At 51.4% G+C, this 23,880-nt stretch overlaps 1 protein-coding gene across 2 annotated transcripts in view; it reads right to left on the reverse strand.

The window, feature by feature from the left end:
* Positions 1-379: 379 nt before the first annotated feature.
* The window catches only part of EFCC1 (EF-hand and coiled-coil domain containing 1), a 52,053-nt gene continuing 28,552 nt past the window's right edge, over positions 380-23,880 (reverse strand). Inside the window, exons 3-8 of one of the 2 annotated variants that reach the window (XM_053598872.1) lie at positions 9,864-10,021; positions 8,689-8,827; positions 7,333-7,501; positions 4,028-4,168; positions 2,785-2,848; positions 380-2,047 (exon numbers count right to left, since the gene is read on the reverse strand). In XM_053598872.1, coding sequence (XP_053454847.1) covers positions 1,911-2,047; positions 2,785-2,848; positions 4,028-4,168; positions 7,333-7,501; positions 8,689-8,827; positions 9,864-10,021 — 808 coding nt within the window. In that variant the 3' untranslated portion in view covers positions 380-1,910. Of the gene's footprint in view, positions 2,048-2,784; positions 2,849-4,027; positions 4,169-7,332; positions 7,502-8,688; positions 8,831-9,863; positions 10,022-23,880 lie in introns of both variants that reach the window. The other variant, XM_053598871.1, reaches the window with a different exon arrangement.

Here is a 23,880-nt window from a genome sequence, read left to right on the forward strand (position 1 = left end):
TCTCAAGCTGTCACCCTGGGTAGAGTGCTGTGGCATCACAGCTCACAGCAACCTCAAACTCTTGGGCTTAAGAGATTCTCCTGCCTCAGCCTTCCAAGTAGCTGGGACTACAGGTGCCCGCCACAACACCCAGCTATTTTTTTGTTGCAGTTGTCATTGTTGTTTTAGCTGACCCAGGCCGGGTTTGAACCCCTTAGCCCTGGTGTATGTGGCTGGGGCCCTACGTACTGAGCTTTAGGCACTGCCTAAAAAACATCTTTATTGTGAGAATGTAACAGTGCTTCTGGAGGTAAACTCACAAAAGCGTAGGACCCTCCCTCTGGCAGGACCCCAGAGCTCTTTTTTTATAAGTGATATTGATTTATTTATTTTTTATGTCACCCTCGGTACAGTGCCATGGCATCACAGCTCACAGCAACCTCAAACTCTTAGGCTTAAGCGATTCTCTTGCCTCAGCCTCCCAAGTAGCTGGGACTACAGGTGCCCGCCATGACACCCAGATATTTTGTTGTCGTTGTTGTTGTCATTGTTGTTTGGCAGGCCCGGGCCATGTTTGAACCCACCAGCTCCCATGTATGTGGTTGGTGCCCTAGCCACTGAGCTACAGGTGCCGAGCCCCCTGGAGCTCTTAAGTCTTGCTCACACCAGGTTTTAACACTGGCATACGTTCATGTAACCAGCACCACATCAGGAGCCAGAACAGCCATCTCCTTTACTGAGTAGACCCGTGGGGGGTCGGCATCACCTGGGTCCCGCAGTCATTAGCCACAGAGCCTGTGGCCTAGCGAGCTCTGGAGTGGGCCCTGAGGGGTCCTGGGCTCTTCCCATCCTACAGGACCGGGGCGGAGCGGCCCCTCTGTGATGGTCACAGCATTCATCCCGTTTATTCCATTTCCAGACAAACCATCTGAAAATTGGGTGGGCCTGTGTGTTTCTTCTGTCCCCTCCCAGCTCCCCACGTCCCCCGTCCCACTTCCGTCCCCTCCCAGCTCCCCACCTGGCTCCACAGAGCAGACGGCCTCCCTTTCCTGTGGTGCGTCTGGTGGCTCAGACGAACCCCTGTTGGTTGAACACTCATGACACTTTATTTTACCTCCATTTAGCACTGATTTCACCCACATTGTGCTATTTTCCAATGTGTCTTTCTCTCCTCTGACATTTTAAGTGAGGTGAGGCCAGGCATTTTGTCTTACTTCTTCTAGGGGCCCTCGAGGTCCAGTATCTCGTACCTTCTGTTTGGGAAGGCGGGGCTCCGGGTGCTGTGTTCATGGGGCCCTTTCTGGCACCACACTTGCTGTTACCTCAAATTAAATGCTCCTCTCTCCTCTCTTTGCCCAGCTAAATCCTATTTCTCTTCTATAGCTAGTTAAGACCACTTCCCTACCCACTCCCCCGGAAGCTACAGTTTCCTTCTTGGCATCCCCAGACACTTCTGGGGCATGGAGAGTTTGAAGAGGTTTCCAGTGGACCAGATGGCCCAAAGATTGGGCTCAGTCTCCCCTGCAGCAGGCAGGTTGGTGAGAGGAAGGGGACGTGTCTGGGAGGGAAGGAGATGCTGGGACTCCAAGGAAGAGACTCTGGACTGGATTGGGAAGTAAGTGAGCATGTCTGCTCTGAGGGCAGGGGAGACAGAAGACAGCAACAGGTGTGGGCTGATCCAGCAACTTCAGGCTTTACCATGGACCCAGGAGGCAGGAACACAGGGTGGCGAGGGGATGTGTGGGGGGCCCATGGAAAGGTTGGCTGCCAGGCTCTGCGGTGGGAGGCTCTGACGGAGGCCTCCAGAGTCCTGATGATGTGACATGGTCAGACCAGCTGTGGAGGGCAGTCTGACAGTGGTCAGGTTGGTCATGGAGGCTGGTCCTCTGGTGGTCGGGCTGACCAGGGTGCCCAGAGCTGGGCCAGCATCCTCAGTAGGAGATGAGGAGGGAGCTGGTGAGTGCAGGAGCTGCAGAGGTCGGTTCAGAGGGCTGTCCCTGCAAGAGCTCACAGCCAGCCAAGGCTTGGTGCAGGGCATCCAGGATGGCCAAGGGGCCAGACCTCCCCTCTAGAGGGAAAGAGAGGGCAAAGAGGGCAAGGTCAATGTGCTCACCTTCACCCAGAGAGCCCTCTCTCTCCTCCCTGGTCCCCCCACCATCCCCTGCACCCTCTCACCCTGCCCCGCTCTGTGTGAGGACCTGAGAGGGGGCTTCTAGCACATGACTCCTGATCTCCTGGGTGCCAGGGACTGTTCAGGGACATACCTGGAGATCCCTGAGCTCTGCTTAGTGACACTGGAGAGGCTAGTGAGCAAAGGTTCATCCATTGCCCCAGGAGCCACTGAGGCCCTCGACGCAGGAGACAGCCCTGCTCCTCCTGACTATACTGGGTACAGCTGGTACCAATGACATTTTGGTACCCTGAACTTTGTCTAAACAGCAGGGACCAAATTAAGGAAGGTACCCAAGGCCTCAGGTGTGGCCATAGGTGACCCTCTGTGCCTCAGTCTCTTTATCCGCAGAATGGGGATAATAGCTCCTTCCTACGGGGGTCCTTGTAAAGACTCATTTGCCACCCTCCCCAGCACCTGGCCCACAGGGCTGCTGGGTGGCCCAGCTCCCTCTGTGGATTTGACCTTGCTGGCTTCTGTCTGGCACATCTCCCAGGGGCTTCCACACTCTGCTCTTGTTAACTAGCACTTTCAACTTTGCACAGCCTGTTCCCAGCGACCCCTCCACCCCCACCCCCTGCAGGTGTTCACGGCAGGTACAGTCAGGATATTTTGTAGGCAGGACACTCGCCTACCTTGGTCTCTGCAGGTATCCAGCGTGCTCAACAAAATCTTCCCCAGGGCTCTTTTCGATATATTCTTAAAAAGAAATGGGGGCAGGGCTGGATAAGACCGTGGCTGCTGCGTCCTTATTCAGCATGTGGGACTTGGCGGCCCCAGGGGGTTTCTGTGAAGCTTCCTGGGGGCAGAGAAGGCCCTCTACTCTCTCCCACCCCTACTCCTAGGCTGGCCATGCTGGGCTTCTCAGAGACTCCTCGAGGGCGGATGGAGCATGTCATCAGAAGTCATAAATTAAAGGATTTACATTTGAAGGTCCCTATCTACATGCCGGGATGGGCATTTGGGAAATAACCATGACTAAGAAAGCATTTCTTTGCATTTGTTATTTGATTCTTGCAACAATTAATTTTATTATGTCCATTTTAACCAGCAATAAAAGTAATGCTGGGATTTCTCTCTGTTGCCCAGACTGAAGTGCAGTGGTGTGATCATAGCTCATGGTAACCTCTAACTCCTAGGCTCAAGAGAGCCTCCAAAACTGCAGCCTCCCAAGTAGCTGGGTTTATAGATATGTACCACCATGCCCAGGTAATTAAAAAAATTCCTTTTTCTAGAGATGGCATCTCACTGGGTTGCCCAGGCTGGTCTCAAACTCCTGACTGCCACCAATCCTCCCAGTTTGGCCTCCCAAAGTGCTGGGATTATGGGCATGAACCACCATGCCCCCCCCCCCCAGAGGATTTGTCTTCAAAGGAGACTGAATTTTACTGTTTGCTTTTTTTGCATCTGTAGAGATCATTATATGGTTTTTCTCCTTTATTCTGCAACATGGTGTACTATGGTGATAGATTTTTTTTCCTTTCTTTTTTTTAAATGTATGACTCAAACGTGATAGTGTGTTTTTTTCTGATTTGGAATCATTCTTGAGTTCCTGAGACAAATACAACTTGGTTGTGTTGCATTTCTTTGAACACTGCTGGATTTGGTTTGCTCATATTTTATTTAATAATTTCACTTCCATGTGTAAATGTGACCTTAGCTTATAATTTTCCTTTCTGATATTTGTCCTCTTTTGGTTTTGAGATTCCAGTTACACTGGGACACTTGTAACAGATACTTGTCACTGCCCCTGTAAACTGGAATACTTGTAACACCTGTGGGCTGAGCCGACAGCCAGGACTTGGGGTCTGCACAGGGGGATTCCCTCCGGAAAGCACTTCTCCTTCCCAAGCGTGCCAGCTGCAGGGCTCTACCCACCAGGGCTCGGAGCCTCTGCAGCAGCTGCAGCACATCCACCAGCTTCTCCTCCAGCAGGGACAGCCGCACCCTCTCAGTCTCCACCATCTGTAGTTCCAGCCGCAAGTGTTCATTGTCTTCCACTTTCTGCTGCAGCTCTGCCTGCGGGGAGAAAGGGACTCAGCACCCAGCCTGCCGCCCTCTCCCCTGGAACTCATGGCACCCTCCCTGGCACAGCCATGGCCTGCCCCGACCCCCTTCCCAGGGGTCATCTCCTCTGACCTCCCTCAGTCTGCCAGGGAGCCTGGCAGATAAGCCACCCCACCTCCCCAAGGTGGCATCAAGCCCAGAGAAGCTGAGTGCCTGGCTTAAAGCCGCACAGTGAGCTGAGTGATGTAAGTAAGAGTCGTGTGTTTTGTTTCCTAGTCTAAGGACTCCTTTCTCTCCTCTCTTCTCTGTCTGGTTTCATTTCTTTTTAATAAATTTGTTTTGATGGCAAGCAACAGAAACCAATCTGGCAGCTTAGACAGAAAGGGAGTTTACTGGCAGGCTAGTGGGCAGAATGGACCAGAAGTTGAGGACCTCAGCAGTGGGGCAGCTCCGAGGTGAGATAGCAGGAGCATTTCAAAGCTCGTGTCCAGAAGCCATAGTTGAAAAGGGCCCTCTCCAGCTACCCCGCTCCCAGGATGGGAGCTCCAGGATGGAGCCTGATTGGCCCAGTCCAAGTCACCAGCCCACCCTCGGCAAAGGAAGCCACCAAGACTGTCAATCCCGGCTCGGCACTTGTAGCTCAAGGGGCTGGGGCACCAATCACATACACCAGAGCTGGTGGGTTTGAATCTAGCCCGGGACTGCCAAACAACAATGACAACTACAACCAAAACATAGCCAGGCGTTGTGGTGGGTACCTGTAGTCCCAGCTACTTGGGAGGCTGAGGCAAGAGAATTGCTTAAGCCCAGGAGTTGGAGGTTGCTGTGAGCTGTGATGTCACGACACTCTATCCAGGGCGACAGCTTGAGGCTCTGCCAGTCCCACCAGAGGACACCAGATGCCCAGCAGAGACAAAGTGTCACATGGCCACCCACCTTCTAATTCAGGCATAACAGGCATGAGGTGGTCCCCTCTCTTGAGACAGATGAAATGAACAAGAAGTGGCAAAGTCTGGTGGCTCTGGGTGCCCAGGGTCTACTCGGCTCAGTCAGGAGGAGGCAAGGTCCAGTGCCTCTGCTTCCACTAGGGGGGGCTGGAAGGCCACCTAATCATGGAACTCCCCCAGCCCCTATTTCCTTGAAATGTAGTTGGGAAAGGGATGGGGGCTATCCCTGTTGGAGCAATGTGGCCAAGTTCTTTCCAGATGGCCTGCAGCAGTGCACCGGGCCATGCAGCACCTGTGTGGCAGCCCCTCCTCAGCCACGAAGGCTAGAACTTTCCCCAACGGGTGCCTGAGTAGGCAAGAACAAGGCCTCAGGAAAATAGTCGTTCTTGTATTCTCATTATAGCAAATCAAAGCAACACAGAAGAATGCCAGAAACAGTGATAACCACAGCTAATACTTGTTGGGAGCTCACCTCAAGTATCACCCATCCATGAAGCTTAGTGCTATTAATATGACGATTTTACAGGTGCAAAAACTGAGGCACGGAAAAGTTGAGTAACTTTAGGCCAAGGTTAGCCAAGTAATGAGACAGGATTTGAACAAAGACAGTCTGGTTCTAGTGTGTAACCACCATATTGCTGCCTATTCCGGTGAGTAACCAAAGGGTGTGTCCACCCGAAGGCAGGGGTTCCAGAAGTTGGAAATGTTGCAGATGTGACTGGGAGGTTCGGAAGCAGCCACACTGGCCTGCAATGTGGTGGCATTCCTCTTTGTTTCCTTCTGCACATCTCAACAAAAAGTTTGCGTGGGATGGGCACAGTGGCTCAGACCTGTAATCCCAGCATTCTGGGAGGCTGAGGTGGGAGGATTCCTTGAGCTCAGGAGTTTGCAACCAGCCTGAGCAAGAGTGAGACCCTGTTTCTACTAAAAATAGAAAAATTATCCAGGCATTGTGGTGGGTGCCAGTACGCCCAGCTACTTAGCAGGCTGAGAAAGAAGGATCGCTTGAGCCCAGGAGTTTGAAGTTGCTGTGAGCTAGGCGGATGCCACAGCACTATAGCCTGGGGCAACAGAGACTCTATCTCAAAAAACCCAAAAGTTTGCATGATCCTGGTCTTTGTCCAGTTTACTATGACATTCCAGGGTCTGTTTTTTTCTGCCTTGGCTTTTTATTGAAGAGGCTGGAGCCTAAATAGGTCCCTTTGCTCTTTCCTACCCCCAAGACTCACCTGCTGGCCTCAGAGGTCGGCGGTGTGGCTGCCTTGGTTCTGGGAGGCACAGGCTCGGCCCAGCCCCGCCTCTCATTCCCTACCTCACCAGGCTCTCTGAGCATAGGACGAGAGAAAGCACACGAGAGCCCTGCATGCTGTCTCTGTGCTGTGCGTGTCAACTGGTATCATTCACAAAAATTATTTAAGGAGCCAGGACTTCGTGAGATCACACTTAGGTAAAAGAACAGTAGAGACCCTTTTTCCCCCCAGAATTTCAGATACATAAATATAAAACTATCTTATATCAAAACCACAATTTGCCAAACCGCAGTGGGGTAGGGATTGGGGAAGTGACAGCCTTGGATAGCATTGCACATGTGGCTGCAGTGGGCTTGAGAAACCTCCATGAAAGGTGCTAAGTGGTGTCACTGAAATGGAGAGGGCGGCTGCCGCGTCTGGTCCCCCATCATCTGTTGTTGTTGTTCTGTCCTGTAGGAAACGGCCCTTCCTCCACTTCATCTGACTTTAGTGGAAACACCATTCACTGGACCTGCCCCCATGACAGACTTGGCCGGGGATGGCACATGACCAAGGCCATCTGGATCCTTCCCTGAGACTGAGTGTCCTAGGAGAGCCATTTTCCCTCTGGTGTTGCCTAGCTGAGCTGATGCGTGGTCGTACCTTCCCCTCCCCAGGCTTGTGGACTGAGCACCTCTGCAGTGGGGGAAGGTGAGGCCCCACCCAGAGGAACTCAGAGCAGGTGGGGAGACAGGTGGGCTCAAGTCCCTGGACTTGCTGCGCCCAAAGCTCAGAGCACCCTGTCTTTCTCCCTCCGAGTTCCAGTGGGTTCCTGTTTTGCACTCAAGCTGATCTGAGACGGATCCTTTCACTTGCAGCCAAAAGATTTCTCATTACATCTAATCACAGGATGTCAGGTCTCTCTGAGTCTGTGAATGGGGCACAGGACCTGGCTGTGCTCCCTCAGGTCCTCATGGTTGTGAGCAACAGCTCTGCTGACCTCCTCCCCCGGCGTCCCCAGAGTCTTCCCACCACTGCAGCCCTGGGTCCCCAGCTGCTCCACCAGCATGGCCACATGGGCCTCCAGCTCCCCCAGGGTGTGGGCGTGGTCGGCACCTCCAAAGTGGCCAAAGCAAGTCAGGAGCCTCTTGGCTGTCTGGTCATCACACCTGCAGCAAAGGAGAGTGCCAGCACTGTGGGGGTCTACTCCTTCCCACCACAGAGAGTGTCCTTACCTAGTCGGCTTCTCAAGAGCACAGCCAGGCTGTGGCATCTGCCTGCACCAGCACCCTCCCGTGGTGCCCCCTCTCGCAGAGCGGAAAAGCCAGAGGTCTCATCTGATCTGTGCTGTGACCTCTCTGACTTCCCCTCCGCCTACTCTAGTCACAGGAGCCTCCTCCCTGTCCCTCTGTCACCCAAGGGCCTCTGTACTTGCTGTTCCTGTCCCTTGGAATGCTGTCCCCCAGTCCCCCAGCATCTGCACCGCTCCTGTTTCCTTCAGGTCTCTGCTCAAATAGCACCTTCTGTGAGAGGGCTTCCCGCCTTTCCCTGCCCCTGCTCCGCCCCTTCCCTGCTTTATCCCTCTTCCTCACACTTGTCACGTTCACTAGACTAGAGGATCTCAGAGAGGACAGACACTGTCTGCTTTATTGCCATTTCCCCAGTGCCTCAAAATTTGCCTGGCATATAGTAGATGCTTAATGAATGCATGTGAAGAATTGGTGCTAATACCCCCTGGAAATCTAAAGGACTTTATAATGTGATAATAAAAATAAATGTCACCCTCCCAAGGGTGCCTACCTACTACTGTGCACCAAGCATTTCACATTCTTACTGAAGACTCATACGGCCTCTGCCAGACAGGTGTTACCACCTCATCTTAGATATGAGGAGACTGAGGCTCAGATAAGCCAGGGGACTCATCTGATCTCGGCCTTCCTGGGCCTGTCCTTGGTCCCCTCTAGGGTGGTTGTGAGGTTTACACAAGAGAATAGATAAGAAAGCGCCAGCCCAGGGCCAAGCTGGGGGAGGTGCTGGCCGTGGATTGGGAAAGGGTCAGGGTCGATGGGTGACCCTAATTCCTGGGAGTAACTCGAGAGCTCTGGAGCAAGTCTTGGGGACAGAGAACCAATGGGAATTAAAGCCAGTCACAAGCTGTACCCTTGAAGATGACCTCACTTCATTGTCATGCATTCTGGGGAAATCTCCTCCGTTTTAGGGGACAGAGCCTCAGAGGGGCTGGGAGGGGACCCCGCCAGGCCAACCAGACTCCCAGGTGCCCCAGGCTTCCTGGGACAGCTTCTGAGAGCCCAAGGCCCACTGTGGGCAGCTCAGGATCTGGCTTCCCACAACCTACCGGCTCCTGCAGCTGGAGAGCTGTGCCCGCAGTGGCCGGGCCTCGGCTGGCGGCCTCTGCTCCTCCTGCCACTTCTCCTCCTCCACTTCCTCATCAGAGGCAGCCTGGCCCTCCACGGAGCGGAACAGCTGCTCATCCGCTGCTGGAGAAGCACAAAGGCAGGGACACAGGACGAGGGTGGGGAACCCAACATCATGGGGGGGGCATGAGTGGGCAGAGGGGAGGGGCTCAGGTGCCAGCATCCTCTTCCTCCTCCAGAAGCTGCTCCCCACGTCCTTTCCTCCTGTGAGGTGAGGCCATCACATCTGCTACTGTTCACACTCCCAAGTGTGACTGGCCTGGGAATGATCAGCCCCAGGATTTTATGTGGGGACTGGGAGAGACGCCTCTGAGCATGGATGTAAGTGGTAGAGGCCCAGCACCTGCCGCAGCTGAACCGGGTGGGTACCGGGCACCATCTCAGCCAGCTTTTGTAGCCTACCAGGGAGACAGTCCCTTCCTTTCATAAAGGCTTCACCCCCACCAGATTCTTCAGGTACAAGCTCTTTAAAATTTTTTTGAGGCGAGGTCTTGTTCTGTTTGTCCAGGCTGTATGTAGAGCAGTGGTGTCATCCTACCTCACTGGAATGTTGAACTCCAGGCTCAAGGGATCCTCCCATCTCAGGCTCCTAAGTAGCTGGGACCATAGGTGAGCCACCATGCCTGGCTAATTTTTAACTTTTTTGCAGTGACAGGATCTTGCTCTGTTGCTCAGGCTGGCCTCAAACTCCTGGGCTCTAGGGATCCTCCTGCCTCAACCTCCCAAGTAGTTAGGACTACAGGGGCATGCCATCACATCTCGCTAATTTTTAAATTATTTTGTAGAAACAGGGTTGTGCTCTGTTGCCCAGGCTGATCTTGAATTCCTAGACTCAAGCAATCCTCCTACCTTTGCCTCCTAAGGTCCTGGGATTACAGGTGTTGAGCCACTACGCCTGGCCAGGTCCAGGTTCTTAAGGCAATAGGGAAAAGGGCTTTTGTGGGCTTGAGACGGCTAGCTCGGGCAGCCAGGGGCATGGGGCTCTGTTTGGAGGCTGGATGGCAGCATCAGTGCAGACAGGCCTCTGAGAGCAGGGGTTGGGTGCAGCCAGATCAAGTGTGGGCCTGGCAGCAAGACTGGGCATGTGGGAACAAACCTTCATCCAGGGCTCTGCTTCCCCAGCTGCTATCTGACTGCCAGGCTCCCTCTGCGGTGGGGCCTGGGTCTCCGGTCCCAATGTCCTCAGGTTCGCCACTTTTGTCTCCTGGCTCTGGGCTGGCTCGTGTGGGGGTTGGAAGCTGGGAATCCCCTGACCTGCAGCAGTGGGGGAAACACAGGTGTTGAGGAGGAGAGTGAGGGGTGTGGCCACTCTCTTCCACTTCTTACTCGGCATAGCTCACCCAGCCACTATCAACTTGGAAGAGTCCATCTCTCACAGTCCAGAAAAGTGCCAGATATTCATGTTCTCAGCCTCCCTTGCAGCTAGGGCATGGGCATATAATCCAATTTTAGCCAATGGGACTCAAGGTGAAATCTTCAGAACCTCTGGGACAGATGTTCATCCTCACAATAAGAGGCCTTGGGAAAGAAAATGCCCCTTCCTTCCTGCCTTTGGGCATTGTTGTGTGAGGATGGAATGTTTGGAGCTACTGCAGCCATTTTGTAACCATGAGGAAATGTCTGAATTCCTGAATAGTTGGGCAAGAACCCTGACAATTTTTTCCTTTTTGAGACTGGGTCTTGCTCTGTTGCTGGAGTGCTGTGGCATCATAGCTCATTACAACCTCAAACTCTTGGGCTCAAGCAATACTCCTGCCTCAGCCTCATGAGTAGATGGGACTACTGGTATATGCTATCATGTCCAGCTAGTTTTTCTACTTTTTGTAAAGATCAGGTCTCACTATGTTGCCCAGGCTGGTCTCAAATTCCTGGTCTCAAGTGAGCCTTCTGCCTTGGCCCCCTAAAGTGCTAGGATTATAGTTGTGCACCACTATGCCAGCCACCCTGATACCTTTTAGCTGCTGAGTTAAGCAGTCCTGGTGCCACCCACCTCTGGATTTCTTATTATGGATGAGATTTTTTAAAAAGTCTTTATTGTTTCAGCTACTTTTTTTTTTTTTTTTGAGACAGAGTCTCACTTTCTTGCCCTCAGTAGAGTGCTGAGGCATCACAGCTCACAGCAACCTCAAACTCTTGGGCTCAAGCGATCCTCTTGCCTCTGCCTCCTGAGTAGCTGGGACCACAAGTGCCCGCCACATCACCTGGCTAGTGATTTTTTTTTTTTTTAGAGATGGGGTCTCGCTCTTGCTTAGGCTGGTATCAAACTCGTGAGCTTAAGCAATCCACCTGCCTCGTCCTCCCAGAGTTCTGGGATTACAGGTGTGAGCCACCGTACCCGGCTGTTTCAGCTACTTTTAATGGCATATTTTTATTCCTTGCCCCTAAAAGCCTTTAACTGAAGCATCTCATTGGGCTTTGAAGAACCTCCAAATCCCCCCATCAGTCCCTTGACTTGATATATTCCATGGACTTCATTTTTTGAATATTCATTTTCCTGTCCCCACAGTTACAAGAGCAGGAAAGAAAGAAAAATCTGTCACATGAAAATACTAAGGAACTGGTCACTTATTGAACTAGTTTGATCCCTCACCCTGAACCCCCACCTTATACCAGAGTCCGTCCCTCTCCCATCTCTGCAGCACACTTTGTCCCTTGGTCTGCCCTCCAAGTCGCAGAATGAAACTGCTTATCTTGAAAAAGCAGACCCTGGGGAACTGCTTGAATCAAAGGCAGAGCCGCTGATGAGGGGATGTGGCAGACTTGGAGACAGCAATAGGATAAGGTTAGGTCTGGAGCCCTAGAAGATGCCTTCTAGGAAAAGCCTTTAGAGAAATGAAGGAATGGCTGAATATTTTTGCAAAAGTGACCCTTGTCATGTTTAAGCTGGAAAAATCTTTAAAACCCATAAAGTTAAGGATGTGCCATTGTGTTCCCACCCAGTTTTTCTTAGACCATGTTTGGTCCAAGAATGAGAGCATTACAATTCTGTTATGAAGATTATATATGGATATTTTTTGAGACAGCCTCACTCTGTAGCCCAGGCTAGAGTGCCAGGGTGTCATCATAGCTCACAGCAACCTCAAGATCCTGGGCTCAAGCAATTTGCTTTGCCTCAGCCTCTGAGTACCTGGGACTACAGGTACCTGCCACTATGCCCGGCTAATTTTTCTTTTAGTAGAGATGGGGTCTCGCTCTTGCTCAGGCTGGTCTCAAACTCCTGAGTTCAAGAGATCCTCCTGCCTCTGCCTCCCAGAGTGCTGTGATTATAGGCGTGAGCCACTGTGCTGGCCTCAAGCTTGCTTTTCATTAAGAAAACAAAAGTGGCTTGGCGCCTGTGGCTCAAGCCGCTAAGGCGCCAGCCACATACACTGGAGCTGGCAAGTTCGAATCCAGCCCCGGCCTGCCAAACGATGACAGCTGCAACCAAAGAATAGCCGGGTGTTGTGGCAGGCGCCTGTGGTCCCAGCTACTTGGGAGGCTGAGGCAGGAGAATCGCTTGAGCCCAGGAGTTGGAGGTTGCTGTGAGCTGTGATGCCACAGCACTCTACCCAAGGCGACGGCTTGAGACTCTGTCTAAAAAAAAAAAAAAAAAGAAAGAAAACAAAAGAATAAATGGCCAAAAGTATTACCCATGAGATGATCTTTCTTCTTCTACCTAAGATATTTAAGGGCATCAAAAGCAAAATTAGAGGGAGGTACAGGCCTGCTTAAAGTTTCCTAGTGCAGCTGTCTAGGGTACACTGGAACACACCCCCTCCCACCTGCTCCCACCTGTGTGGGTATGCAGCTCTCAAAACGTCTTCCTCATGGTGAGTCTGTGTGGGAGGTGAGGTCATCATCCACATTGTACAGAGGAAACCGAGGCACAGAGCGCTAGAGGAACCTGCCCAGGCCGCACAGAGAAACGTGGATGTGGGAGGCCTGCAAAGTGAGCTCTGCGGTAGCCCAGCTGCCATCCTCATTAGGTGACTCCAGGCCACAAGCAGCAAAGTTGAGAAAAGGAAGCCACCGAGAGCAGAGCCATCTGGAGAGCAGGATGGATTAGGACATACTTTGGAATTTTCCAAGAAGCGAAATGTGGCTGCAAAGCAGCAGAACTAAGAGCTTCCTTTAGAGACCCTGGCAGTGCAGTTCTGGTCACATGCTCGGCTGCTCCTCCGTGACCTCTCTGCCGCATCACTCTGCAGGTCAGCCCCCCAACCACACAAATGTGCTGTGACAGCACTTTAAAACAAGCAAATAAACCACGCCGCCCTCTGATGTGTGGCTTCCCCAGCTGCCATCCTGTGCTGCTCGACTTGACAGCACAACTTCTTCAAAGGGTCACCCCCGACTGTGATGCTGCCAGAGCCAGTGGCTGTGTCTCTGGGCATCTTACTTGGCTTGTAGACAAAGCGTTGGATGCTGACTGACTCCCTCAGTGACAGCTTCTTCCCTGGCTTCCAGGAGAGGGTGCCCGCTGGAGCCCCCAGGCACGCCTTGTCCACTTTGCCAGTGTCTCCTCTTCATCCTGACCCACGGCCATGTGCTCCAGGACTCCATCCGGGACCTCCTCTCTTTGTGTGCGCTTGCAGGGGCCTGGCCATGGCTTTAAGTGTCCATGTCTCCAGCTCTGGCTGCGCCTCTGAGCCCTGGCCTCAGATCCAGCCTCCAGCATAACTGCTGCCTCAGCATTGCTGCCTGGATGATCCACAGGCTTCTCAGAGCCTCCCATCCCCCCGGACTCATCCCTGCCTTCCTCCATCTGCGCTTCTTCCTCGCCTCAGAGAAAAGTGCCATCACCCCCTTAACCATCCAAAGGGTAGCCATTGAGTTTGGCCACCTGGAGGTCACAGGTGAGTGCACAGCACCTGACCCACCACTCAGTTCCCAGACTGGCACCTGACCCAGGGCTCCCACAGCGAGGCTGCTCGGCAAAGGGCTGTTGCGTAGATGCTATTTTGTGGCCCTTCTTATGCCCAGGTGTGTATGTGCAGGTGGGCAGAGGAGGTGGGAGGGACAAAGAGGGGAGAAGGAGCTGCAAGTCACCACATCCAGTGGGCTGCCTTCATGGGTGACACCCCGGGCCCTCAGGCAGGGAGTGCAGACAAGTGCTCGCTCATCAGGGCCTTGTGCACTGGACCCAGGCCACTCCCTCCCACAGACAAGGAGGGTGCTGAGGCTGCAGTGGGCAGGGGAGGCAGACTACAGGAGGTGGGACTTGGGCGTGAGCAGAATGCAAGAGACTTGATGGGGGACGAAAAGCAGCGGGCGTGTTCAAGGACGGAAAGGGGTGTTGCATGACCAGAGTGGAGCACTCAGCAGGAAGGAATGGGCTGAAAGAGGGGGAAAGGGCCGAGCAGCCCTGGCTGGGCATCCCGACTCTCACCGGGCCTGGTGTGCTATGTGGGGTAACACTCACCCCTGGACTTGGGGGCTGGCATCTTTCAGGGGAGGAAAAAGTTGAGTTGCCAGGTGGCTGGGGAGAGTGGGATTTGAATCTGGGCCCACCACCTCCAGGACCTGACCTCATTCCCCGTCCACTGTTTTTTTACCTGGCTGGCACGACTCAGATAGGCCTTGAAATGTCCCACTTTAATTATTTTATTTATTTATTTTTTGAGACAGAATCTCACTATGTTGCCCTCCATTGAGTGCCATGGTGTCACAGCTCACAGCAACCTCCCACTCTTGGGCTTAAGCAATTCTCTTACTTCAGCCTCCCAAGTAGCTGGGACTAAAGGTATCCATTACAACGCCCGGCTATTTTTTGGTTGCAGTTGTCATTGTTGTTTAATAGGCCTGGGCTGGGCTCGAACCTGCCACCTTTCAGTGTATGTGGCCGGTGCCCTACTCACTGAGTTACAGAAACTGAGCTAGAATGTCCTACTTTTATTTATCACGTAGTGGATGGCTATCTGGGGAGGTTGAACCCTATGGAACAGGTAAATTTTAGTACCTTTGATCTGTAACAGAGCCACTTAGATGTTTCAATCTAACAGAACATGTTCATATAGTATTTCTGGGTTGACTGCCTACAAATCCAACTATCCACCCACCTACTAGTGGGTGCCCTGCTTTGCTAAAGTCTTTGTTAGAATTTTATGGACCTAGACATTTGACAGCCGTCAGCCCCGAGACTGGACCACACAGCAGTTTAATGAGGGTTTCATGTAAGAATGTGCTCCTTGGAGCTGGCTGTGGGGAGAGGATGGAATTGCCTCTGCCATCTTTTGGCTCAGTGACTGGGTACAAAGTAAAGGGCCAGTGGTGGCCTTGCAGGGCAGGCTGAGTGCTGTGGGTGACCCTCTCACTCCCAGAGGTGGAGCTGCCCTCCTGACTGGAGGATCCAAGGTCTCTCCTCTCTCTTCCCACCCCAGGCATCATCACTTGCTGCCATGACCATGTTCTTGAAACAGCTCTGACCCTGCTGCAGAGACTTCTGTGGCCCTCCCAGCTAGCCAGAGAAGCCCGGATCCCCTGAAAACCTAGCCCCTCCATGAGGGAGTTTCTGAGGTTACAAAGAAAAGATCCTGAGGAAGAGAGAGACTATTTTGTTTATTTTGTTGAGGGGGGCACTATGGGTGGGGAGAGGGGCCCTTGCCCCGTCCCACCTCAACCCTGTCCCATTCCACTCTGGCTGCTGAGAAGAGCAAAGATCAGATTTCAAAATGCTCCAGTGGCTCCCCGTGCCCAGCAGAAGGAACCTTAATGTCCTCCACCTTCTCCTCCTCTTCATCATCATCACCTTGAGGTTCCTCCAAGATCTGACCCAGCCTTGTTCCTGGAGATGATCCCTGGGCAGACCCAGAACTTCCTGTGCATGACTCTTCACACATGATAATAACCATATCCAAGACCCCCATGGAGCTTGCCGGGCACTGTCCTGAGTGTTTCACGCAGATGAACGTATGTGAGGCCACAGTCCAGAGCACAGTGTGCAGCCCCCACCCCCAGCTGGCTGAGCCTGGAAAATCCTCCTGGCCCTTTACTCCCTTTCTCCAAAACACACCTACAACCTCATGAGATTGCAGCGTCTGGGAAATCAAAGTCTTTGGATTCTGTGGGGAGTATGTCGCAAAACTGAAACTTAAAGAAATTGACAGAAGGGCACCAGCAGGGTGAAACCTATGGCTTAATGTGACCCAACTTGGGAAACCTCACCCAGCCTGAACACGGACCACTTGGCAGATTGATAGCTCTTTCTCTCTTTCTTTTTTTTTTTGGCAATTTTTGGCCGAGGCCAGGTTTGAACCTGCCATCTCCAGTATATGGGGCCGGCACCTACTCCTTTGAGCCACAGGCGCCGCCTCAGCTGTTCCTTTCTTTTTTTTTCTGAGACAGAGTCTCACTATGTTGCTGCTCAGGAGAGTGCTGTGGCATCATAGCTCACACCAACCTCAAACTCCTGGGCTTGAATGATTCTCTTGCCTCGGCCTCCCAAGTAGCTGGGACTACAGGTGCCCGGCACAACACTGGCTTTTTTTTTTTTGTTCTAGTTGTCATTATGGTTTTAGCAGGCCTTGGGCCAGGCTGGAACCCACCAGCTCCAGTGTAGGTGGCTGGCGCTGTAACCACTGAGCTATGGGCACCACCTGATAGCTCTTTCTTGATTCCTTGGGTGGTGGTGTATGACTGATCTTAGCTGAGGGAGCAATTTGGTTAATTCTGATAATAAACTCTGAGATTCTGGCATTCTAATTAGTTAGGCAACCCCAAGCGACCCACTGTCTCAACTTCTTAGAGGGACAAGTGGCATTCAGCCACCAGAGTTTGAGCAATAACAGGTCGGTGATGCTCTTATATTGTCCAGGGCTATATATGCACTGTGCCCACCCTATCCTGGAGAACTTGCCGAGCCCCATTTGTGATGGAGATCAGGGATTGCAATGACCAACATGAACAAGGAATTCCCAGTAAGTGTGGGCCATAAACTTGTGTTTATTAAGTCCCTTTCAAAATAAAATTCACATTTCTCTCTGCTCTATAAGCTTAATCCCTGCTGCAGCTGTGTTAAGAGATGAATTAATGCTGTCATGGAGTGGGTCAGTCATTGAGGGAGTGTGTTCCTGAGGAAAGCCTGAGTTTGGTCTCCATCCTCCCTCTCTCTTTTTTTCTTTCTTGTGCACACACACTCCCTCCCCCTTCCACCTTCTACCATGGGATGATGGGGCAAGAAGCCCCTCACCAGCTGCTGAGCAAGTGCTGCCGGTGCCACGCCCTAGGACGTCCCAGCCTCCAGAACTGACAGCCAGACAGGCTTCTTTTCCTTACAAGCTATTCAGGCTAAGACACCCCGTCCTGGGTTCCCAGAGCTCAAATACTCTCCCATGGGGTATCATGACGTGTCTCCCTCAATTCACGGGGATTTCCTTGTGGGCGTGCGGCACAGGGACTGTGTGGCCCAATAAAGGTTTGTCAAATGAATGAATGAATCAATTGGCAGCAATTTAGGGGAGGAATAACAAGGGTAGGTCAGTCTGGGACAAGCCCAGAGGCTGGGTCAGTCTCGCAGATACCCCCGTCACCTGGTAACCTGCTCTTGGATTAGAGGAAAGATAAGGGGGAAAGAGAACCAGGTTTGGAGCCACAGGACCTGGGCTGGTTCTCAGCTCCACCCTCCCCAGTTCTAATCAGCTTTTCCCTAGAGAACCCCATTGGCCTCAAAGAGGGGTCGGCCCTAAGTGAAAGAATAATGCAGACTGTCCCAGACCACCTATCATCCCGCAGACATTGCTAAAGCAGCCCCCTCATAACCGCAGGCGGTTCGGGGCACAGGCAGGCCCTGGCAGATGCCCTTACTTCCTGACAGACCCCAGAGTCCTCGTGTGTGGTTGGGTGTTCCCGCCAGCTGGCCACATCTGCATGCCGCCCAGATCCCCGGGTGAGCCTGTGATGTTTTCCTCCTGCCGGAGGCCAGTGACCACAGCTGGCCACCAGCCCAGTGGCTTTACACCATCAGACAGGGCCAGATGTTGCTTTTCTTCCTCTCCCCCTGTTCCGGCAGCTCCTGGCTCCCAGCTCCTGGTCTGCATCTGGCAGCCCCTCTCTCAGCTCTGGGATGCAAAAAGAGCAGTCTTAGGAGTCACCCTGCAGGACCGTGGCTTTGCTGTGGGACCTCCACACTCCTCTCTGCATCTCTGAGCCTCTATTTTATTTCCCCCCTAAACATGGGTAAACACTGGGCGCCAGGCTCCTGTGAGGGCAAATTAGAATAACATGCTGTTTCTAAGTAGATGGAGTTCCTGACTCCATGGATATTTGAGACAATTTTAGGTGGCATACCAAGGGATAGATGGGTGTGTGTTTTAAACAGTTAAGCAGGGGCGGCGCCTGTGGCTCAGTCGGTAAGGCGCTGGCCCCATTTACCGAGGGTGGCGGGTTCAAACCCGGCCCTGGCCAAACTGCAACCAAAAATAGCCGGGCGTTGTGGCGGGCGCCTGTAGTCCCAGCTACTCGGGAGGCTGAGGCAAGAGAATCGCTTAAGCCCAGGAGTTGGAGGTTGCTGTGAGCTGTGTGAGGCCACGGCACTCTACCGAGGGCCATAAAGTGAGACTCTGTCTCTACAAAAAAAACCCCCAAAAAACAGTTAAGCATTTATTTGAATGTGCACTTAAAAAATAATGAACACATAAAACAATTTTAGTTTCACATTTATGACAGTGATATAACTTGCTTTTTATTTAAATAAAAAGACTGAGCCAGGCATAGGGGCATAGGCCTATAATCCTAGCACTTTGGGAAGCTGAGGTGGGTGGATTGCTTGAGCTGAGGAGTTCGAGACCAACCTGAGCAAGAGTGAGATCCTGTCTCTACCAAAAATAGAAAAGAAAACTAGCCAGGCGGCTCAGCGCCTGTGGCTCAAGTGGCTAAGGCGCCAGCCACGTACACCTGAGCTGGTGGGTTCGAATCCAGCTCGGGCATGCCAAACAACAATGACGGCTGCAACCAAAAAATAGCCGGGCATTGTGGCGGGTGCCTGTAGTCCCAGCTACTTGGGAGGAGGAGACAGGAGACTTGCTTGAGCCCAGGAGTTTGAGGTTGCTGTGAGCTATGATGCCATGGCACTCTACCCAGGGCAACAGCTTGAGGCTCTGTCTCAAAAAAAGAGAAAACTAGCCAGTCATGGTAGTGGGCACCTGTAGGCCCAGCTATTTGGGAGGATGAAGCAGGAGGATTGCTTAAGCCCAAGAGTTTGAGGTTGCTGTGAGCTATAATGCCATGGCACTCTACCCAGCATGACAGAGTGAGACTCTGTCTCAAAAAAAATTAAAAAAATCAAAATGCCGGGTATAGAGCACTGTGTCAGTTTTTCTATTTTTAGTAGAGATGGGGTCTTGCTCTTGCTCAGGCTGGTCTCAAACTCTTTAGCTCAAACAATCCACCCACCTCGGCTTCCCAGAGTTCTAGGATTACAGGGATGAGCCACCATGCCTAGCCTATATTGGCATTTTGAAATAAGGGCTAAGGAAATATATTGAACTAGCTAGCTAGATGGATAGATAAATAGAAGACAGATGGCCATTCAGACTGACACATCCACAGCCTGACAGCTGCCAGTGGACACAGGCATTCCTTGTCAGCAGGCTGAGCCCCACAAGTCCAGTCACCTTATTTGATGTGGTTCTGAAATGATGAGTAACTCTTAGAAAATCCCAGACAGGGCAGTGCCCATAGGTCAGTGAGTAGGGCATCAGCCACATACATCGAGGCTGGCAGGTTCAAACCCGGCTTGGGCCAGCTAAAACAACAATGACAACTGCAACAAAAAAAATAGCCAGGTGTTGTGGTGGGCGCCTGTAGTCCCAGCTACTCAGGAGGCGAGGCAAGAGAATTGCTTCAGCCCAAGAGTTTGAGGTTGCTGTGAGCTGTGATACCATAGCACTCTACCCAGGGCAACAGCTTGAGATGCCGTCTCAAAAAAAGAGAAGAGAAAAGAAAAGAAAAGATTCTAGACAAAATAAAGTATAAACTCCCCTCAACTCACACAGCATTCCGTTCTTGGAAAATTCTTTGTATGTTAAAACTCTGTAAAAAATTGTATATATATATATATATAATTGTATATTATACATATATACATATATATACACAATTATATATAATAGAGTCTACCTCTGGTTGATATATATATATAGTTTCTCGGATAATTACAGAGAAAACAAGTTTTTCACAGCAAATGCCCAGTTGAACATGTGGAAGTGTGTGGGGTGTGAGGGGACCTGCTCAGAGGCTTGTATCCCTGGCAGAACCCCACGTCAGGAGCACCCTCTCCCAAGTCATTGAGACAAACCCTCTTCCCCCTAAATCTCTACAACACCTGTGGGAAGATACTGCTCGTACAGAGATGCCTTGTTCCAGCCGCCTGCACTAATTTCCGCCTCACTTCCCACTGGCTGTGGCAGCCTTGCCTTGGGACTATAAGGTGCTTACTCCTGCGGATTTGGACTTGGAGGCTGCTATGTCACTCAGCTGGACTGTGCCCAAGCTCTAGGAAGGGTGGTATCCTTGCCTGCCATCAGTGCCCAGCTGGCCTGCTACCATCCTGGCCCCTCTGTTTAATCCGGGCCAGTCAGGGGCACCTTCAACTGAGACTCAGCTCCCCATCTTTGAAACAGGAGTGAGTCACCCCTGTTCGTGGGTTGGGAGTCAGGTTAGATGAGGGATGTGTGAGCCTAGCATGCAGTAGGCACTCAGCAGGTATCAGCTCCCGTCCTCTGCTCACAGCTTCTTCCTTGTGCACCTGCCTTCTCCAATACTCACTTTCCTTCCAGGACCTCAAATACATGTGTGGATTGTAGCAGTGGTAGTCCCGCAGTTTTGAAATTGTACCTACACTGTCCAATGGGCAGCCATCGGTCACATGTGGCTACTTAAAACTGACTTAAAATTAAATGAAACTAAAAATTTGGTTCCTCATCAGCCACATTTCAAGCTCTTAGTAGCCACATGGGGCTCCTGCCTGTCGTATTGAACAGCTCAGACAGAAAGTATTTCCATCATCGCAGAAAGTTCTATTGGGCAGTGCTGATCTAAAGCGTAGGTCAAAAGTTAAATTCATAGTTAAAAGTCATTTTACCCAGAACTGTAATTCTCACTTGTTTTCTTGAGACAGAGTCTCACTCTGCTCCAGGCTGGAGTACCATGGCCTCAGCTGAGCTCACAGCAACCTCAAACTCCTGAGCTCAAATATTCTTCCTGCCTCAGCCTCCCAAGTAGTTTAATTCTCACTTTTAAACCACCAGTTCTATTTACTATTACATTCAGGCAGAAACTTACTTATACGGCAATTATCTGAACTTAGAACTTGACTCCATTGCTCCTAAAGAATGTATGTAGTATGTAGTATGTATGTATGTCACAAGTGAGGGTCTTGCCACGGTTTCCCCACCCCTGAAGGAATTATTGGGCTAATGACTGAACTAAGATGAAGGCTGATAAGGGGTCTGACTGGGCTTTTAATCGTATGTGACCAAAGCTAGCTTCCCCCGGTACATGGAGAAATCTCAAGTTGGGTTCCTGTCTATGCCACGCAAGAGGGTGGACTCTGGAGTGAAGACCGAAATGTGAAGGACAGAAGAACATGCAATCAAATAGATTTGTAACCTAGGGACAGAGGACTACTCAGAAATTCAAAAGCAAAAATCGTAAGGCCAAAAGAATTTGGTGATCTGGATTATATCAAAGAACCATTGGGGTTCATTGACATCACTTGGCCAAATTAAGTATATACCCCACGTCCCCAAAGACCCAGCAAAACCTCTCCTGGGGAAGTTCTCACACAGGCTACACGGTGGCATGTGTGAGAATGCTAACGTGGTGACATTTGGGGTGGTGACATCAGAGGCCACCTGTGGGGAGTGGATGGGAGACCCTGCAGCAGGAGTGGTGGAGATGCGTGCTGGGGCCGGGACCTGCAGCAGGAGTGGTGGAGATGCGTGCTGGGGCCGGGACCTGCAGCAGGAGTGGTGGAGATGCGTGCTGGGGCCGGGACCTGCAGCAGGAGTGATGGAGATGCGTGCTGGGGCCGGGTGGGAAGGGTGAGAAGCAGCGGGATGCACACAGCACCATGCCACTGAGGCAGATGGAATCAGACTCAGAAAGACATTTTCTTCAAGAACACAAACCAACAGAAGATAGGCAGAATCATATGGGAACGGTTGACTGGAGGGCTGGAAGGGGCCAAGGAATAAAAGGGGAGAAAAGCCATTCCTGCCCCTGCCCCAGGCCAAGTATCCTGCTTAGAATACAGGAGACATTAGCTGAGGCAGGAGGATTGCGTGAGCCCAGGAGTTTGAGTCCTGCCTGGAGAACATAGTGAGACCCCATCCCCACCCCAAATAAATAATAAATAATAAAAAGACTACCTGAGGCATCCCAAAGCCAACATTTATAGCCACCGATGACCAGCATAGTAGTCCTAAGGACATTGTCATTTAACTCAGAGATTGGCAAACTTACGTTGTAAAGGCCCAGATAGTAAATTTTTCAGGTTTTGAAGCCTGGATGGTCATTGTTGGGTCTGCTTAACTCTGCTGCTGCAGCACAGAGGCAGATCATACATAAACAAATGAACATGGCTCTGTTCCAATAAAGCCTTATGTATTCTAATTTTATGAAATTTTCATGTGTCATGAAATATTATCCCTTTGGAGTTTTCCCCAACCATTTAAAAATGTAAGAATTGTTCTGAGTTTGTGGACTGTATAAAAATAGACATGGGGCTGGATTTGGCCCACAGGCTGTAGTGTGCTAACCTGATTCCACCAGTGACTTCTGCCCCCTGTGGGGATAATTTAATCTAAGGAAAACATATTTAATCCACCTGGAGAACTGAGGCCTCACCTTTACTCCAGAGGCCAGCCAGAACTTTCTGGATTTGCTAAGAAGTTATGAAAGACAGCAAGCATCTGGGGGGTAAAAGACCACCATGAGAAGGCCAGGGGAGTGTACTGTCTGGGTGACCAGGAGGGAAGGCTGTTGTTTTGCTTTAATAAGTTACATTAATTTTCACTGCCTGCAACCCTAATGCCCTGGCTGGTGCCATCTCAAGGAGCTCACTTCGTCTTGCTCAAGTTCACTTTCTTTCCAATAAAATGTCTACCTCACTGTGGTGGGCCCTATGGCTACTGCTGGTATGGGCAGAATGTCCAGGATGGCCCCTAAATATCCACACCCTGATTCCCAGAACCTGGGAGTGAGGTGAGCCATCGCCCAGGATGGTGTGATGCTACATGGCACAGATGACCATAAGATAGGGCAGTGATCCCTCTCTCATCACACAAGTCCCTTTTAAAGCAGAGAACTTTCTCACCTGGTACAGAAGAGGCCATGTTAGGGAGCTTTAAGTGTGGGAAGGAATCGGTCATGTTGTTGCTGGTCAGAAGATGAGGGAAGCAGAGACAGCCAGCAACTGGGGGGAGGGGCTGTCTCAGTCCTATGGCCGCAAGGAACTGGATTCTGCGAACACTCTAATGAGCTTGGGAGCAGATGATTCCTCACTGTTGGCTTTGTGAGAGCCTAAGCAGGAAACCCAGCCAAGCCTGCCTGGAATTCTGGGTTATGGAATTATGAGATCACAAATGGGTGTTGTTTGAAGCCACTAAGTTTGTGGCAACTGATTGTGGTTGTGATAGAAACCAAATACAATGGATCTCGAGGAAGCTTTTGCTTAGAGGCAGCTTTCGCCAGAGGCCCCTGTCCAGAGGAAGAGATAGTGGACAGAAGTGGACACAGTGAAGCCAAAGGTGGAAAGCTGAGCTAAGAAAGAAGATTGACAAGTGCACATCATCTCTGCTGAGGCAAGCTGTGACTCCAAGAAAGACGATCCAAGAAAACAAATTCCAGGTACAAAGCCTATCACCAAGATGATGACAGTCCTCTCCCCCAAACAGGAGGCTCACTGTGGGCTCTCAGCAAGCAAGGAGGGAATAGAAAACCTCTCATTTTAACCGATGGGAGAGAGTCACTAAACATTGAGCCTCCTTCTCCAGGGAGGTCCCACTTGTGAGCCCAGGCATCATCCTGCCCAACATAAAATTGAACAAATATTTTTCCCACAATTCTGAACTCCCAGTCCACCCTTCTCACTTCACCTGGTGGTCTGAAGGTCTGCCCCCTGCAGAGCCCTGAGT

This window comes from Nycticebus coucang, chromosome 8 (assembly GCF_027406575.1).
Source record: "Nycticebus coucang isolate mNycCou1 chromosome 8, mNycCou1.pri, whole genome shotgun sequence".
Taxonomy (NCBI): Eukaryota; Metazoa; Chordata; class Mammalia; order Primates; family Lorisidae; genus Nycticebus; species Nycticebus coucang.